General features: G+C 52.4%; 1 protein-coding gene and 1 non-coding gene across 22 annotated transcripts in view; one reads left to right on the top strand and one right to left on the bottom strand.

Annotated features, from left to right (window-relative positions):
- The window catches only part of DHRS7B (dehydrogenase/reductase 7B), a 43,296-nt gene that overhangs the window by 7,726 nt on the left and 17,809 nt on the right, over positions 1–17,761 (bottom strand). For 15 of the 21 annotated variants that reach the window (XM_036837950.1, XM_036837952.1, XM_036837953.1 and 12 more), the window contains 5 exons: positions 13,446–13,624; positions 8,698–8,807; positions 3,436–3,652; positions 2,924–3,016; positions 102–254 (listed from right to left, as the gene is read on the bottom strand). In XM_036837950.1, the coding sequence (XP_036693845.1) occupies positions 102–254; positions 2,924–3,016; positions 3,436–3,652; positions 8,698–8,807; positions 13,446–13,624 (752 nt within the window). The other 6 variants (XM_036837960.1, XM_036837954.1, XM_036837944.1 and 3 more) reach the window with 4 other exon arrangements.
- Positions 7,078–7,150, top strand: TRNAW-CCA. Its single transcript has one exon. It is a non-coding gene; the product is annotated as a tRNA-Trp (tRNA).

Genomic DNA, 17,761 nt, shown 5'->3' with positions numbered 1-17,761 from the left:
CAAGTGGTTTAGTTTTAAACTTATTTTCTGAAAGAAAATGAAAACGACCACAGAATCATCAGGTAGCTCTGCATAGAAAAAAAGCGACACCAGGGCCTAACCTCCATACTTGGACCCGTCGGCCGTGACGGCGTTGAGGGAGAGGCTGGTCTGGATGTACCCGGGGCTGACGACGGTCACCTCGATGTCATGCCGCTCCACCTCGGCCCGCAAGCAGTCGAAGAAGGCCTGGGTCGCGTGTTTGGAGGCCGCGTCTGCAAAGGTCGGTGGCCAGAGGGGCAGGTGAGTGAGGGGCGGGACGCATTCGTTCCCTGAGTCAGAGGCGCCCGGTCTGGGCCCTGGACAGGCGCGGGGGTGTCAGGTCTCCTGCCCTCGTGTGGTTCAGGGAAAACACTGTACATGATACACTCACATACAGGTACGCTCACACACAACACGACACAGCGCACATGGTCAAACGTGAACCACCGGCAATGTGCAGGAAGGGTGCGTGGGCGTTCTTTGTACTGTTCCTGCAAGGTTTAAGTGTGAAATTCATCTAAATTAAAAGTTTAAAGAATAAAAAACACTTAATGCCTACTGGGTAAAATATTCAAATAGTTCAGGAGGAAACAGAGTCACCAAGCGAAGGTCCTCCTTGTGCCTTCCATACGGTTCCCCAGAGGAAGCCAGGCTGCCGGTGCCTCAGCATTCACTTCTCACATCACCAGGTACCTACACGGGACGCGACACAGAAGTCCCGTGTGTGCGGACGTGGCCTCACGCTGTGCCTGCTTCCGTGCCATTCCTGCACGTAGCTCTCTCCAGCGGGGGACGGACGGGGCGGCGGCCATGCTCCTCGTGGTCACAGGCCACGTTGCGACAGTGCGTCCAGGGCGGCTCCCTGCGCGTGCAGGAGCGTGTGTACACACCACCTCTGGCCACCTCACGTGTCTGTCTGACAGCTTCTACAGGATGGCCTTTCACCTGGAAGAGCTGTCCGGGCCCCCTCCGCTCCCCAGCAACGGCCTCACTGCACGGCGTCGGGTGCTCTGAGGGGACAGAGGAACCCTACGATGGCACTGCTGGGAAACGGCATCTCCACTGACGGTTTCCAGATTTGGAGTCCACACGTTCGAGCCTGAGGAAAGGGCACCCATCGGCCACACAACTGCAGGTCCTGTGAGCAGCCCAACAGCGTCTGGACCCCGCAGAGCCTCTGGAGGAGCGGCCTGGCTGAACGAACGCTCTGCGGGTGGGCGGCTCGAGACACGCTCCTACCAGCCGTGATTCCACAGGCACGGCCCAGGCCGAGGCCCGAGAGGACTGAGCCACCTGGGGGCCTCCCTGACCCCCGGTCTCCACGGCTCTCGGGCCGTATGTAGGTCCTCAGCCAGGCTATGCTAACCTAAACGCCGTGACTGTGGTCCCCAGGGCTCCACGTGCGCCACACACCTCCTGGATCCTCCCACTCGGCCTCACAACAGCCCCGAGAGGCGCACGAAGCCACCCCCACTTCACGAGTGGGGAGACTGCTGCCCGTTGGGTTGGCTGACGTGCCCAGGAGGCGCCGCCTTGTCCGGCCTGGTGGTTATAAAGCACCCAGAACTACCAAGTGTGACCTACGCAGTCACAGCCAAGAGGAGGACAAAACTCAGTGGGACTAAATCCAAGTGAAGTTTGGAAATAATTCAGTACAAAGAACTCCTTGACCCTGTATATCCTTCTCCCTGTTATTGCCTCATCTGCTCTGTCACATGTGATGCCTGCATATCTATTCCTCAGGCGGCTGTCCTGTGCCAGCGAAGTGAAACAGAAAACTGGCAAAGGGAAATAACCACCCCAGAAACAAGCACGGATACGGCGGGTGTCTCGCGTTGTCTTGAGCACGGCCGTGGAGACTGTCTGATGACATGAGGGGGCAGTGCGGGCTCAGACAAGTCCCACGGCTGACCCAGACACACGGCCGGCACCAGGAGGATGGCTGCGCTGCGTTCGGGCTGACAGGTGGCTCCCAGTCGTCCAGCTGGGTGTGCGTGGCCGTCCTTTCACGGTGCGGAGGCGGCTTCGCCCCTCCCCTCCCTTCCCGTGGCTACGTTGAGCATCTGGAGAGGGGGAGACTGTTACAGCTGAGTGTTTCCTTGCAGACGGTGAAGCAAAGAATGCAGTTCCCAGGACAGTTTGTGAAATCACCTTTCAAATCTTTTAACAAAAGTAGAATCTGCTTGCTGGTGCTCGTGATGGCGCAATCTCAACATTCTGGCCTAGCCATTCATGCAGGGGGGTGAGAGTCGGAACTGAAGTCAAGCTGGCAGCGTTAATTTTTGGGTCCTATGTCCACTTTTTGGAACTAATCTTACTGAAACCCTCCCATGAGCGCCCAGAGATAAAAATACTGAAGGATGGTGTACACAGCACATCACTGCTACTGGTCACCGACTGAAGGGACGCAAATCCTCACGTGTCACGAAAACTACTAAGGAAATTATGCCACATCCATTCGATTAATGACTGTATATCCACTTAAAGGAACTAGGTAAATCCATACGTGCTGATGCAGAAAGATACACTGTCAAACGGAATAAGCGAACCACAAAACTACATACAACGTGCCCCAGTTTTGCACATTTGATCCCATGTAGAATTCTGGAGGCACATGCAGTAAAGTGGTGGCAAGGCAGCACCTGTGGGCCGACGGTGGTGGCACTGAGAGGGGCCAACACTCGGGGGGCACAGCACGGGGGCCACGGCACGAGGTCACACGTGGCACGAGGAGCAGAGCTGGGGCTGAGCCCAGGCCTCTGCTCAGGAGCACACGCTGATTTTGTCCCTGCACGTTCTGTGCTGAGTGTTTCTCTAACGTCTGAATTCTGGACAGTAAACGTGTTGTTTTTATAATAGGGAGAAAACACTAAAGGAAACGTGGGAAGAAGGAAGTACTCACACGCGGATCGGAAAGGAACGCTGATTTTGCCCTGGATACTGCTGATGGCGACAACGTGGCCCTGGCGCCTTCTGATCATAGAGGGCAGGAGCGCTGTGGGGAGAGGGTAGAGGTCACTGCAGCTCATGCTGAGAGCCTGGGGGGGGACTGTCTGCTGGAACTCTTAGCCCCCTGCACCCAGGAGGGGAGGGAGGGCCTCTCCCTGGAGTGAGAGCCGTGGCTGGACGTCAGAAGGCCCCACTCTGTAGGTGTCCAGACACAGTGGAAAGACATGGAGCCAACACTGTGCAGATGAGGCTGTTGCTGAGGAGAACATCTCGACGTAAGACCGTAAAGCAGTTGACGAAAATGCAAATAAAAGCCCAGAAAAGCCAACACGCAGGCTGTAAGGACAGCACTGACTCCAGGGTCAAACGGATGGGACAGGCCAGGTCTAGGAAGAAGGAACCAAGGGAAATACAAAGAATGCCGACGTGCCTGTGCTCGTCTTCCTTTCCACCCAAGACGGTTACCTTTCGTCAGAGCAACTGGACCAAAGTAGTTTGTCTCCATGACTCTCCTGTCCACGTCCAGGTTGGTGTCCACAATGGTGCCGCGGTAGCTGATCCCAGCGTTGTTGATGAGCACGTCCACATAGCCAAAGCACTGCAGGATCTCCGCAGCGGCCCCCACTATGGCCCCAGGGTCCGTGAGGTCAAAGGTCACCGTGTAAGGCTTGTGAGTCTGCACCTGGGCGAGGACAGAAGCCAAACGTAGCTTCAGAGCGACGGGCGTGGGAGCCACAGGCCCTGCTTCTCAGCGCTGGGAGGGCCTGGCCGTGAAGGGACAGGTCACAACACTTCTCCTCTGAAGGATGTGACCTGGAGGAGCCTGCCAACCCTGTCACACCTGGCCTGGGCAGCCTTTCTCCTTAACTGCCTGTAACTGCCACGGGGCAGGGGTCACGTATGATGGAAGCGTGGCTCCCCTGGCCGCCCTGTGCCAGCCTGGCGCTGCACTGTCCTACGTCACAGAGCTGCTATCCTTCTCAGGCCAGATCAGTTTCATTCCTCATTCACAGAACATTTTTATATGCCCCTATATGCTCAACACTGGGGACACGGCAGAAAGCAAGATAGACGTGCTTCTGTCCTCCTAAAGCATGCAGTCTCGTGGGGGAGAGAGACAAATTCTGTAACTGAAGAGAATGACGAGCCAAGCAGTCTAACTCGGGGCCGTCGCAGAATCTAAGAAGATGAGGGAGGGGACGTGGAGTCAGAGGGAGCACGAGAAGGAAGTGCCTGGAGTCCTGCCTCTGCCTGGACAGCTGCACAGGCAGCAACTCTCTGGAGTGAAATGACGTCATGGCTCTGGAGTCTGTTTGAACGCCTGCAGCTTCCAGGGGAGTGCTCGGCTGGCAAAGGATAGACAATTTCGGTCAATTTCAACCATTAGCTCCATGGTGGCCCCACCCCTGTGGTGGGCAGCTGTGGGAAAGGCAACCCACATTTCTCTTGCAGCTTGAAGGAGCCAAGGTAGACAATAAGGACCTTGTCTTCCACATATCAGGACTGCATTCTGATGGTGGATGCTGTTCTGATCGCCGAGCTGCAGCACGGAAGCAGGCTGCACTCTTTTAACCACCACCTGCTGAAGTGGCTTCCAGTAGGTTTAATGGAGTTGCACTTGCCTTCTGGTATTCAAAAATGTAGATAAATCCCCAGAAAAACATTCCTCAGGAAGCCCAGACAATGAACTGACTAAAACAACTGTCTTAAATGTGCTCAAAGTGCTAAAGGAAGATGTGGACAAAGGCAGGAAACTGATGTATAACAAAATGAGAATATCACTAGAAACAGAAATTATTAAAAAATTCTGGAGCTCAGAAGTACAATAACTGAAATGAAAAATACACTACAGAGGTCCAAAGGCAGATCTGAGCAAGTAGAAGAGAGAATCCATGAACCTGAAGAGGGGACAACTAAAATTCTCAAATCTGAGAACAAGAAAAATGACGAAAAGTGAGCAGAGCCTAAGGGATCTGTGGGACACCACCAAGTGGACCAACACACTCCTAGTGGGAATCTGAGAAGGAGGAGAGAGAGAGAAAGGGGCAGAGAAAACACTGGAAGAAATAACTGCTGAAAAAGTCCCAAATTTAATGAAGGACATGAATCTACACATCCAAGAAATTCAACAGCAAGTAGGATAAACTCAGAGACCCGCACTATGACACATCACAATCACAGCCAAGTGACAGAGAATCTGAAAACTGCAAGAGAGAAACTACTCCTCACATAAAAGAAATCCTTACTAAGACTATCAGCTGATTTCTCATTAGAAACCTTGGAGGCCTGAAGACAGTGGGTTGATATATTCAAAGTGCTGAAAGAAGAAAAATGTCAACCAAGAATTCTATATCTGTGTTCTATAACGTCAAAAATGAGGGAGAAATTAAAGTTCCCATATAAATAAAAGCTGAGGGAGTTTGTTACCACTAGACATGCCCTGCAAGAAGTGCTAAATGAAGTCCTTCAGGTTTGAAATGAAAGGAAGCTATACAGTGTAACTCAAAGCCATTTGAAGAAATAAAGATCTCCAGGAATATAAATACATGGGGAATTATAAAACCTAGTAGTATTGTAACTTTGGATTGTAACTCTACTCTTTATTGTCTACATAATTTGACAAATGCATTTAAAAACTATTATTAATCTATGTTACTGGGCAAACAATGTATAAAGATGTAATCTATGACATGAAGAGCAGAAATGGGGGAGGACAGAGTGGAGTTTTTGTGTGCTATTGACATTAAGTTGGTATAAATTCCAATTAGATTGTTACAACTTCAGGATATTCAATGTAATCTCCATGATAATCACATAGAAAATAGCTATAGAATATACGTGTAAGGAAATGAGAAGGGAATCAAAGCATTTCACTCCAAAAAAATCAACTAAACACAAGAGAGTAATGCAGGAAATGAGGGACAAAAAAGCTACAAGACATATAGAAAACAAATAGCGAAATGGCAGAAGTCCCTCCTAAATAGTAATTACTTTAAATGTAAATAGTTTAAACCCTCTAATCAAAAGACTGATTGGCAGAATGGATTAAAAAAAAAAAAAAACACCTAACTATATGCTGTCTTTAAGAGACTAACTTTAGATCCAAAGACACATTGACAGGAAAAGGATGAAAAGAGATATTCTATTTAAATAGTAACCAAATAGAGAGCTAGGGTGCCTAAACTAATATCAGACAAAAAAATACTTTAAATCAAAAAAGGTTACAAGAGACAAAGAAGGACATTATATAATAATGTTAAAAGGTACATTACAACAAGAAGGTATAACAGTTATAAACACTTACGTACCTAATAACAGACCCTCAAAATATAGGAAGCAAAAATCAACAGAATTGAAGGGAGAAATAGACAGTTCTACAATAATATTTTGATATTTCAATACCCCACTTTCAATAATGGATAGAACAACCAGACAAATCAATTAGGAAATAGATGACCTGAACAACACTGTAAACAAATTGGACTTAACAGACATATTTAGAACGCTCCACCGAGCAACAGTGTAATACATAACTCTTCACAAGCACACATGGAACATTCTCCAGGACAGACCACATGTTAGGTCGCAAACAAGTCTCAACAGATTTTAAAAGATAAATATCATAAAAATTATCTTCTGCAACCACAGAGTGATGAAACTAGAAACCAATAACACCACGCAAACTGGAAACAAGGGGACATTAAACAACCACTGACTCAAAAAAGAAATCACAAGGGACATTAGAGAATATTTAGAAGAAAATGAAAATGGAAACATAACATACCAAAACTTACAGGATGCAGTGAAAGCTGTGCTAAGAGGGAAACATAACTATAAATGACTATATTAAAAAAGAAGGGGATTTCCCTGGCAGTCCAGTGGTTAAGACTGTGCCTCCAGTGCAGGGGGTGCAGGTTCGATCCCTAGTTGGGGAGCTATGATCCCACATGCCGTGCAGCATGGCTGGGGAAAAAAAAAAAAAAAAAGATCTCAAATCAATAACATATCTTTAACATATCTGTGCATCTTAGGGAAACAGAGCAAACTAAACTCAAAGCTAGCAGAGGAAGGAAGGCAGATTAGAAAGAAGATAAAATACAGGGGACTTCCCTGGTGGTCCAGTGGTTAAGACTCCATGCTCCCAATGCAGGGGGCCCAGGTTCGATCCCTGGTCAGGGAACTAGATCCCACATGCTGCAAGTAAAGATTCCACACACGGCAATAAAGATCCCAAGTGCCTCAGCTAAAGACTCGGCGCAGCCAAATAAATAAATAAAATATTTTAAAACAAAAATATATAGAGAGAGAATAGAAAACTAAGAAAATGAATGAAATCACAAGTTGGTGTTCTGAAAAGATCAACAAAATTGAGAAACCATTAGCTAGACCAAAGAAAAAAGAAAAGATGCAAATAACTAAAATTGGAACTGCAAGTGGGACCTTACATAGATAAAAAAGATTATAAAAGAATACTATGAACAACTGTATGCCAACAAATTAGATAACCTAGAAGAAATGGACAAATTCCCGGAAACACACAAATTACCTAAACTGACTCAAGAAGAAACAGAAAATCTCAGCAGACATGTGACAGGTAGAAACTGAATCAGTGACCTAAAACCTCCCAACAAAAAATATCCTGAACCAAATTCACTGGTGAATTTTATCAAATTTTAAAGAAGAATTAACACCAATACTTATACTCTTCCAAAAAACTGAAGAGGAGGGACTTCCCTGGTGGTGAAGTGGTTAAGAATCTGCCTTCGATGCAGGGGACGCGGGTTTGATCCCTGGTCAGGGAACTAAGTTCCCACATGCCGCGGAGCAACTAAGCCTGCACGCTCTGGAGCCCACGCAATGCAACAAAAGATCGCGCATTACACGACTAAGATCTGGCGCAGCCAAATAAATAAATATTAGAAACAAAAACAAAAAAAAACCCGAAGAGGAGAAAACACTTACTGATTCATTCTGTGAGGCCAGCATTACTCTGATACCAAGGCCAGATAAAGACACCACAAGAAAATTACAGACCAAAATCCTTTATGAATATAGATGCTAAAATCCTCAACAGAACACTAACAAATCAAATTCAACAGCATATTAAAAGGATTATTCATCACGAACACGCTGAATTTATCCTAGCAATGCAAGGGTAGTTTACCATAAGGAAATCAATCAGTATGACCCACCACATTAATAGAATGCAGGGGGAAGGACCACGTATCCATCGCAAGTGACGCAGAAAAGAGATCTGACATGATCCAACACCCTTTCATGATAAAAACTCTCAGAAAACTAGGAATAGAGGGGAAATTCCCCAAGGTATTTATGAAAAACTTACAACTAACATCATGTCCACTGGTGTAAGACTGAAAGTGTTCCTCTCTGCTCCAGAACAAGACAAGGATGTCTGCTTTCACTGCAGCTATTCAGCATAGCTTGTTCTAATCGGAGCAGTTAGACAAGAAAAAGGATAAAAGGCACCTCAATTGGAAAGGAAACGTTAAATGTCATCTTAACTTAAAATGTTAAAAGTCATCGCCAACCTCCCGGCTCCCACCGCCAAGAGGTGCACAGGTATTAGCGGAGACATGGGGGAGGAAGAAAGCACTCACAGAGGGGCCTCCCTAACCTCGCGGCACTGCGAAAGTGGTGGATTTGAGCCCAGCTGGCCGACCGGGGCTGCACCTCTTCCCCACGAAAAACACCCCTGCCTGGGCTCACCTTGGTAGCCCGGGAAGCAGCAAGTTCTCGGGTGAGCTCCTCCAGGGCCTCGGCGTTCCGGCCACAGAGCACCAGCTTAGCGCCCGCAGCGTGGAAAACTCTGGCACATTCTAGAGGAAGAAGAAAGCAGCGTGGCAGCTGGGGAGGCCCAGGCCTTCACCGTCAGCTCAGCTCCCAGCTCCCCAGCCCCAGACCATAGGGCTACTTCTTCCCCAGCCATCGGCACCGGCCCGCCGTGGAAGGCTGTGGGGCAGGGGTAGGGCCCCGGCACAGGGAGCTCTGCTGTCACCACTGCAGAGCCCACGTTCGGGGCTGTGACAGACGTCCACGGGCAGGAGGAAGGCAGCAGCTGGGGGACAGACTGTTAGGTACCAGGCTCAGAACTTTCCAGCATAACCTTCAGTTCTGATCCACCCTGACAGCAGTATCCCCACTTGCATGGCGAGGAGCTCAGTGAGGCCAGGGATGTGCCCGACGGTCAGGCAGCGCCAGCTCGGGGATGCCGTGACCCCAACGCAGCAGGCACACACCTGCCGGGGCCGCTTCTGTGGTTCTGTGGGCGCACGGGGGCCACAGGACTCTGGTGAGAAGGGGTGGAGAGGCTCCCCCCAGGCCTGAAGCCTGCAGGCTGTTCCTCCCGAGAGTACACAGGCCCGAGGGCTCGTGGACACACGCAGCGGGGACAGAAAGTGGGGAGGCTGACAGCCTTGCAAGGAGGTTAAAGAGCTAAAGTATGCCGAGCGCCCACACAGCAGGGCGGCATTAAGGGTGGCATCATTTTTTTTTTTTTTTGGCTGCGTTGGGTCTTTGTTGCCGCACGCAGGCTTTCTCTAGTTGCGGCGAGCGGGGCCTACTCTTCATTGCGGTGCATGGGCTTCTCATGGCAGTGGCTTCTCTTGGTATGGAGCACGGGCTCCAGTAGTTGTGGCACGTGGGCTCAGTAGTTGTGGCGCACGGGCTTAGTTGCTCTGCAGCATGTGGGATCTTCCTGGACCAGGGCCTAAACCCGTGTCCCCTGCATCAGCAGGAAGATTCTTAACCACTGTGCCACCAGGCAAGTCCAAGGGTGGCATCATTCTAAAAGGTTCCCTCCTGCTGGGGGTTCCTCTGAGTCACTACAGCATCCAGGTGACAACTGACGAAGACCATGGCGGAGGAGTCCAGAACTATCTGGGCACCTCTTAGTCAATATTCTTTGGTGGCAAGAAAAGAGACTCAAGTCACCCGGGGCAAAGCAAAAAGAGGATTTATCAGGAGGATTCCAGGGTAGCTCAAGCATTAAGGGAAGGAGCTGAATGGTTCAGATGGGAAGAACAGGAGTGGTGGTGGCCCAGGGTCCTGGGTAGCAGGAACCAGGCTCTCTGAATGCTAGCAGGTCCCTTCCCCACTTCACTCCCAGCCTGGCCTCTCCACCAGATGGGGGTGGGGCTGCAGACAGCTCTGCGTTCCCGTGGACACCACTCCCTGGCCAGACAAGGGTGCCCTTGGCCCGTTCCCTCCAAGCTCTGGTGGCAGAATCCTTGGGAGGGACCAGATCAGCCCTGGTGGGGGCAGCATCTCTAGGACTGGGCCAGCCAGGGTCATGAGTGAATCCCAAGGCCACAACGGGAGGGGCAGGGAGAGGGAGGAAGCAGGGGGTGAGGTCCTCTCGCCCTGCCCCCAAACACAGCCGAGCATTCAGTGCCCCGCAGCTCACAGCCCACGGAGAGCAGCACAGCCCCGCGGTCAAGAGGACGGACGTGAGCGAGACTTCCTGTGTCCGACTCAGACTCCCAGCCCTGACTGGCCCTGTGATGCGGGCAGTTTCGACCTCTTTGTCCCCACTTTCCTCTCTTGTAGATGCAGGTCAGCAGCGCCAGGACTGAGCGAGTTAGAGCGGCCACGGTCAGCACCGCGCAGAGAGAAGGCGCTACCCAAGTGCTGCGTTTGTGTTTCCAAGCTGCCTTTTTAAAATGTTCTAAAGACTGGCTGTTAGTGAAGATGGAAACGTGCGGCTTGAAGGGGCACAGTCTGTCCTCACTAGAGGCCTAGTCACTCAGGTGCCCAAGAGCAGGTGTGTGCAGCCCCCGTGGCCCCAGCTGACCATGCGGCCACCCCCGGGTCCCAGACTGAGTCTCAGGGGCCAGGTGGTCAAGCGGAGTCTTGGTGCCGCGGGCTGCTAGGAGGGCAAGGCCGGCCCCAGGAGCCCACCGGAGGGTCAGGGATCCAGGAAGGGAGGAGGCTCCGGGGTCCAGGCGGGGCCCTTCCCCCACCAGCGCGTTGAAAGCGAAGCGGGGAGAATGCCAGCGTCCCTCAGGGAGGGAGGCAGGAGGCTCCCTGGCGGCAAAGCCTTCTTTCCAGACGCGGCGCCTCCTGCAGCTTCACTTGCTATCCCAGGGCCGGCGCCTCCCAGCCTGACCCAGATGGAGCTTTCTGGAAGGAGGTTCAAGTCAACTAAACCGGTGCACTTCCAGGCGGGCGGTGTTGTCTTCTTTGAAGCTCACCCTGACCGAGGGCACAAACCCAGACAGAGCCACCGCCCCCGCTCTGGCCCCGGGGTCTGCTTGGGTCACGGCCCCCATCCCACCTGCCCTGCGGAGCCTCCTGGGGGTGGGGGTGGGGCTGGGGGCAGGCGCGCCTGAGGTCCGTTTCCTGTCACTCCCGAAGCCCTGCTGGCTTCCTGACCCCATTTTGTCCCGACCTGGCCACCACGATGGACATTCTGTGAGGTGCCACCAAGATCCAAGGTGGGGGACACGCAAGTGTCTGAACAGCTCTGGAAACTGGTCACCCGCGTTCTGCTTAAGCTTTGCTTCCCAAGGAAAGCCAAGGGAGGAAATTAAAGTTCGCGTAGAGAATGACAGAAACGCCAACAGGCTGAGAAAATTCCATTTTCATTTCTTGAAAAAGCTGATACAAAGAGGTGGGAAGGTGGAGAGAAAAAGGAATACATTTATCTTGGGCTGCCAGCCAGTCCCCAGGCCACCAGCACTACCAGCTTATAAGTCCACTAGCTGCTCGTGGCCTCGGGGCCGAGACGTGTCCGTTCACCCAGTGTCCTGCCAGGCCACAAGGACAAGCCAGGAGACAAGGCAGGAGAAACACGAGAGCTGTCCGAACACTTAGCACGTCAGCCAGGCCTCCAGGGCGGCCGACAGGGTGGGCAGAGCCATGAGGGTGGCCGGGGTCTCCTCCCCACGCCTCCTGGGCAGTCGCTGAGGGGTGTTTGTACCGAGACAGCCAGAGGGGGAGGGATACACGCCCTCCTGGCCCTCCGATGGAATCCAGGAGATGGAGGGAAGAGCACAGATGCACACAGACACGCGGCTCTGTCCTCCATCCCCTTCCCGGCCCTGGGGTCACAGGAGGAAGCGCGGATGAAGAGAGAACAGCATCTCCATCACGCGTGTGCACATCGGCGCCGCAGTGTGCCTGTCCCTCACAGCCAACCCCCAGGCACGCTTCAAGGACGTTAAAAAAAAGGCTTCTCTCTGTGGTAGAGCAGCGGCTGCTGACACCCTATATTTAGCTGCTGAGTAAGGTCAGAGGCCCGGCTATGGCTCGGGGCCTGAGATCTGATGACAGACCCTGGGTCACCCCCGAGAGCTCACCTGAACACCATGCTGGTGCACGCACGGACCCCCGCTTCCTGCAGTCTGCCCAGGTCCCCTGGCCGCCTGCGTGCCACTCCCCATCTGCTCCTCTGGGTTCCCGCAGCTCTCAAGCGCCAGCAGCCCCTGCGTGACCCTACTGCTCGCGGCCCACCCTGCCCCCTCCCCCAGGGAGACAAGACGAGGGCTTGAGTCCTGGCTTCGCGCTCCTGCCTACAACTCCCAGGGCAAGTCACACCTTCTCTGAGCGTCAGCTGTGAGGACTCAGGGAGATGAGCCCAAGCCAGCACGCACCTAGGTGCCTCCCCTGCCAGCCCGCTGGGAACACCCGTCCTGAAAGGGCAACACACGGAGAGAAGTCCTTCCTCTCTGCACAGACCACGGGCTCCCGGAGGGAAGGGACCCTGCCTCACATCCGTCTGTTGCAGCACCTGGCCTAGGGGCCAGCACGTGGCCCAGGGCCACACTGGCTGTACTCTCACCGGCCAGGAGACGCAGGGGCGCTGGGTGTACCCCAACTCAGGGCGCCTCTCGGCCTCGTTCCATGGAACTGAGCGCGAGCATGGGGGGCGCGCAGGGGTGGCGTGGCGCGTGTACGGATGTCGACACACCCGCACCTGCCCTGGTATACTGCCACGGTTAGCATAGGCGCGTGGGGTGGGCCTGGACCCAGAAGCTCCACGTGGCCACTAGGTTAGATCTGAGCTCAACTGGAGAACCCAGCTGAGGAACAGCTGAGGCCTCACCCATCCTGTCCCCACCTGCCAAGGTGCCAGGGCACGGCTGAAGGCACGGCCCCGTGAGGGGACGGCAAGTTGCAGGTGACACCAAAGCCGTAAACCTGGGATGCTCGCTAACCCAGGAAAAGGAACGTTTTGTTTGGCCCTAAGTTAGTGTCCATTTTTGAAAGCCTCCACGTACAAATGCCTGTTTCCACACCGACCGGCGCTGAGGCCGCCCCACGTGCACACGCGGCCTCCTCCCTGGCTTCCGCCTCCGGCCCTGGTGCCGAAGGTCAGGTCCGTCTCTCACTGCGCTTAAGCTCTCCGTCTCCATCTGGACCAAGGGCAGTGCCGCCCTTGCTGCCCAGCTGCCGGCCCGCCTCGCGCGTCCGCACCCACGCCGCTGCCCACCCCCCAGCACTGCCCCACCACCCACCTCGGCCCAGGCCCGACGTGGCGCCGGTGATGACCACCACGGCGTTCCGGACGCAGGCTCTCGTGCGCAGCCACTGCAGCAGCTTGAAGAGGCTGCAGACGCCCACGCAGCCCAGCAGCAGGGGCAGGATGGCCGTGGAGGTGACGAAGTCCATGACCCTCGCCCTCAGCAGACTCCTTCTGGAAGACAAACCAGATAAATTAGTGACAAGGTGGGAGGACGCCAGGGACTCACCAACCCTCCTCCCCCAAGTCTGACACAGACCCCAGATCTCTCGTGCGGACCTCAGCTCTGAGCCCGTCAGTGTCTCCCCAGGCCCTGCGCCCCGTGTGGACCGTTCAGCGTGGTGGAACCAGTTTCCTCTCTGCACGGACACGAGCGGGTGGCAGGGCGCAGACGCACGTCGCCCAGGCAGCTGAGGACCAGCTCCTGAAGTGCGTCAAGGAGGCCCCAAGTCTCCTGCAGCAATCTGTTTTGAGGAACTTAATATCACCCACTATCATTTTCAATTCCTGGTATTTGTGAAACTAGAGAGGTTTTTCTAAAAAGATTTTTTAAAAGGAAAAAGGAGCCATACCCATCGATTCTTACACTCCTCCCTGGACAGTCTCCTCCACGGCCACAGGCCTCCGGACGCCTGGGGGACTCATGGCAGCGCAAGCAGCCCTCTGCCAAGCGGGCGCAGACTCAGGCCGTGGAGTGGAGGCCCTGCTGCACTGTGGCCTGTGCCCACCAAGTGCCACTGGCGAGCTGCGTCAGCCTGACCAATCAGGAGCCCACGGGAGCGTGGTGAGCGCTACCACGCGGGGTCCATGCTTAGGAAACACCCGTTCCTTCTACAGCTGCCCCTCCCTTCCTCATTCCCACCCCCCACGCCCCGGGCCCAGAGCAGCAGCCAAGAGGGGAGACACGGGGTTAAAGGAACGCTGAGGAGGAGCTACAGGGGAGCAGCACCACGCATGCCGCCTTGAGATGCCCCCCCTCGGCCCTCCAGGACTATGATGTTAGAAGCACGTCAGCTTCCAGGGGAGGAAGGGGCTGGGAGTAAGCGCACAGCTCCCGCGAACAAGCCTGCAGCTTTCAATCATTCATCACACCGCAGTGACTGCGTAAAGCCCTCGCCCACCTCCCAAGCCCTCAACTCCGCATATTTAAAAACATATCTCTGCTCCCTTCCCAAGACAGCACCCACTCTGTGGATACCATGAAGCCAAGAACACACAGATCCCAGCACGGATCCGCCTGTGCCCTGAGCTGCTTTGACTCTGAAGTCCAGGTTTGGGAGGGGCCGTCCCGATCTAAGCTAAAAGGTTCTGCTCCAGTTTGATCAACTAAGCTAGTTCAGTATTTAGCTTAATTTTTCACCTCCCTTTCCAAATACACCCAAATTCTTGATCACTATAAAAAATTAACATCCTTAGACGAACATCTGCAAAAATGACGCTTTCCTATCAACCTCCACTTAATCTACTTCTGAAAGACGCCGGCTACTGTCTGCTAAGTGGACACACTTCCCTCTTACCCTACACTGTGCCAAACCCACACGGGGATGCCCTGGCAATCCAAGTGGATTCTGAAGTGCCGAGCTCTTTACCCGGGTACTACTGGCACCAACCCCTGCCCTCAACTGGACGTTCAGGCAGGGCCGAGTCCCAGGGGAGAGATGAGGACCCAAAGATCCTTTGTTTGGGGACTCCCCTGGTGGTCCAGTGGTTAAGAGTCTGCCTTCCAAAGCAGGGGACGCGAGTTCGATCCCTGGTCATGGAACTAAGATCCCACACGCCGTGGGGCAACTAAGCCTGCGCTCTAGAGCCCGTGCACCACAACTAGAGAGCCCGTGTGCCACAACTACTGAGCCCACGCACCCTGAAGCCTGTGTACTACAACTAGAGAGAAGCCCACGTGCCGCAAGGAAGATCCCACATGCCGCATCTAAGACCCGACGCAGACAAATTAATTAATTAATTTAAAAAACAAAGATCCTTTGTTTGGCACCTGGTAGTACTCAGAGAGGTTTAGAGCAGGCAGGAGCACCTCCGCCATTCCGTGGGTCTGTGGGTGCTGCCTAGGGGTCTTCACAGGGCACAGCCCCTGAAGACGGCAGGCTGCGGGATCCATTTCAGCCCAGCGGGACGGCTGCGCGGGAAGAGCTTTATCCCCAGGGCAATCCCAGATCCTTATACCGCGTAGGTCCCAAGGTGGACCACCCTGCTTGGCTCGCATCACCCGGGGCCCAGACAATGCCCAGGAAGCCCAGGGAGGTGGGGACACTGCTCAGGAAAGGACAACCGGCTCAGCCTCTGGGTCTGTGGGTGGACACAGGCCCATGGAGACCACAGCCCTGTGGAGCCTGCCTGTCTCAGACCCATAACCTGGGGCTGAGCCAGAACTTCACTCAAGGCTACAAGGGGTCAAGCCCCAATACGCAGCCCTGCTGCCTCTAAAAATTCAGAGGTTTCAGAGACCACGTGGAAAACACCAACTAATGGCAGTGGCAGCACAGGGGTTGCAAAGATGAGCCCTCGCCTCCTGGCCGGGTTCACATCCTGGCTCAGCTACTCACCAGCCTGGGTCAGGGCCGCAACACTGAGGCCTTGGCACCTCTGTCTGTAAAACAGGTTCGCTGGACTTCCCTGGTGGCGCAGTGGTTAAGAATCCGCCTGCCAGCGCAGGGGACATGGATTTGAGCCCTGGTCTGGGAAGATCCCACATGCCGCAGAGCAACTAAGCCCGTGTGCCACAACTACTGAGCCTGCGCTTTAGAGTCCGAGAGCCACAACTACTGAGCCCACGTGCCACAACTACTGAAGCCTGTGTGCCTAGAGCCTGTGTTCCGCAACAAGAGAAGCCACTGTAATGAGAAGCCTGCGCACTGCAACGAAGAGTAGCCCCCACTCACTGCAACTAGAGAATGCCTGCTCACAGCAACGAAGACCCAACACAATCAAAAATAAATGAAAAAAAAAAACAAAAACAGGTTTGTTGTGGTCTGATGAATTAACACATACAAGTGTGTGTGCAGTCCCTGGCTCAGGGTAAGAGCTCAGTAAACACTGCTGGCACCAGCATCATCACGACCTATCACTAACTGAAAGCCAGCAATCGGATTTCCAAGGTTGTCTGAAAGGGGCCCTGGTTTATGACTTAAAGCAAACTCATTAAACATACAGTTCATTATAATTTAATTTTTATGGCTTCATAAGCCCTCTGGTTTAATTAAATGAACAACTAGGAAGAAAGAGACCCCAACTTTGTCAGGAATCAGAATCCCATATCCCAAGTTTTGTAACAGAAGATGTGGCCAAACATGGGAATTCCCTGATGGTCCAGTGGTTAGGACTCCGTGCTCTCAGTGCCAAGGGCCCAGGTTCGATCCCTAGTTGGGAAACTAAAATCCCACAAGCCGCACGGCATGGCCAAGAAAAAGAAAGAAAGAAAGAAAAGGAAATGTGACCAAAGAAAACCTAAAGTCAGCAGAAAGAAGGAGATAATAAAGACCAGAGAAGAAATAAATAAAATAGAGATTAAAAAAAAAAAGAAAAAAAATCAATAAAACCCAGAGCTGGTTCTTTGAAAGGGTAAACAAAAATTAACACACCAATGTCTGGGCTCCCTAAGAAGGAAAGAGAGAAGACCCAAATAAACAAAATACGAAATGAAAGAGGAGAAATCACAACTGATACCACAGAAATACAAAAAAACCATGAGAGAATACTATGAACAATTATATGCCAATAAATTTGACAACCTAGAAGAAATGGACAACTTTCTAGAAACATACAGCCCACCAAAAGTGAATCAAGAAGAAATAGATAACTTGAACAGACCAATCACTAGAAGTGAAATAAAATCTGTAAAAACAAACAAACAAACAAACAAAACTCCCTACAAACAAAGTCCAGGGCCAGATGGCTTCACAGGCAAATTCTACCAAACATACAAGGAAGAACTTATACTGATCCTGCTCAAACTCTTCCAAAAGACTGAAGAGGAAGAAACACTCCCAAAGACATTCTATAAAGCCACAAGCACCCTGATACCAAAACCAGACAAAGATACTATCAAAAAAGAAAATTATAGGCCAATATCTTTGATGAATATAGATGCAAAAATCCTCAACAAGATATTAGCAAACCGAATCCAACAGCACATAAAAAAGATCATACACCAGGACCAAGGTGGATTCATCCCAGGGTCACAAGGATGGTTCAACATATGCAAATCAATCAATGTGATACACCACATCAACAACAAAAGAAGACAAAAACCACATGATCATCTCAACAGATGCAGAAAAAGCATTTGATAAAATTCCA

The sequence above is a fragment of the Balaenoptera musculus genome, chromosome 20 (genome assembly GCF_009873245.2).
Source record: "Balaenoptera musculus isolate JJ_BM4_2016_0621 chromosome 20, mBalMus1.pri.v3, whole genome shotgun sequence".
Taxonomy (NCBI): Eukaryota; Metazoa; Chordata; class Mammalia; order Artiodactyla; family Balaenopteridae; genus Balaenoptera; species Balaenoptera musculus.
Note: the sequence above shows the minus strand (reverse complement) of the source record. Positions and strands in the feature narration are given on the sequence as shown.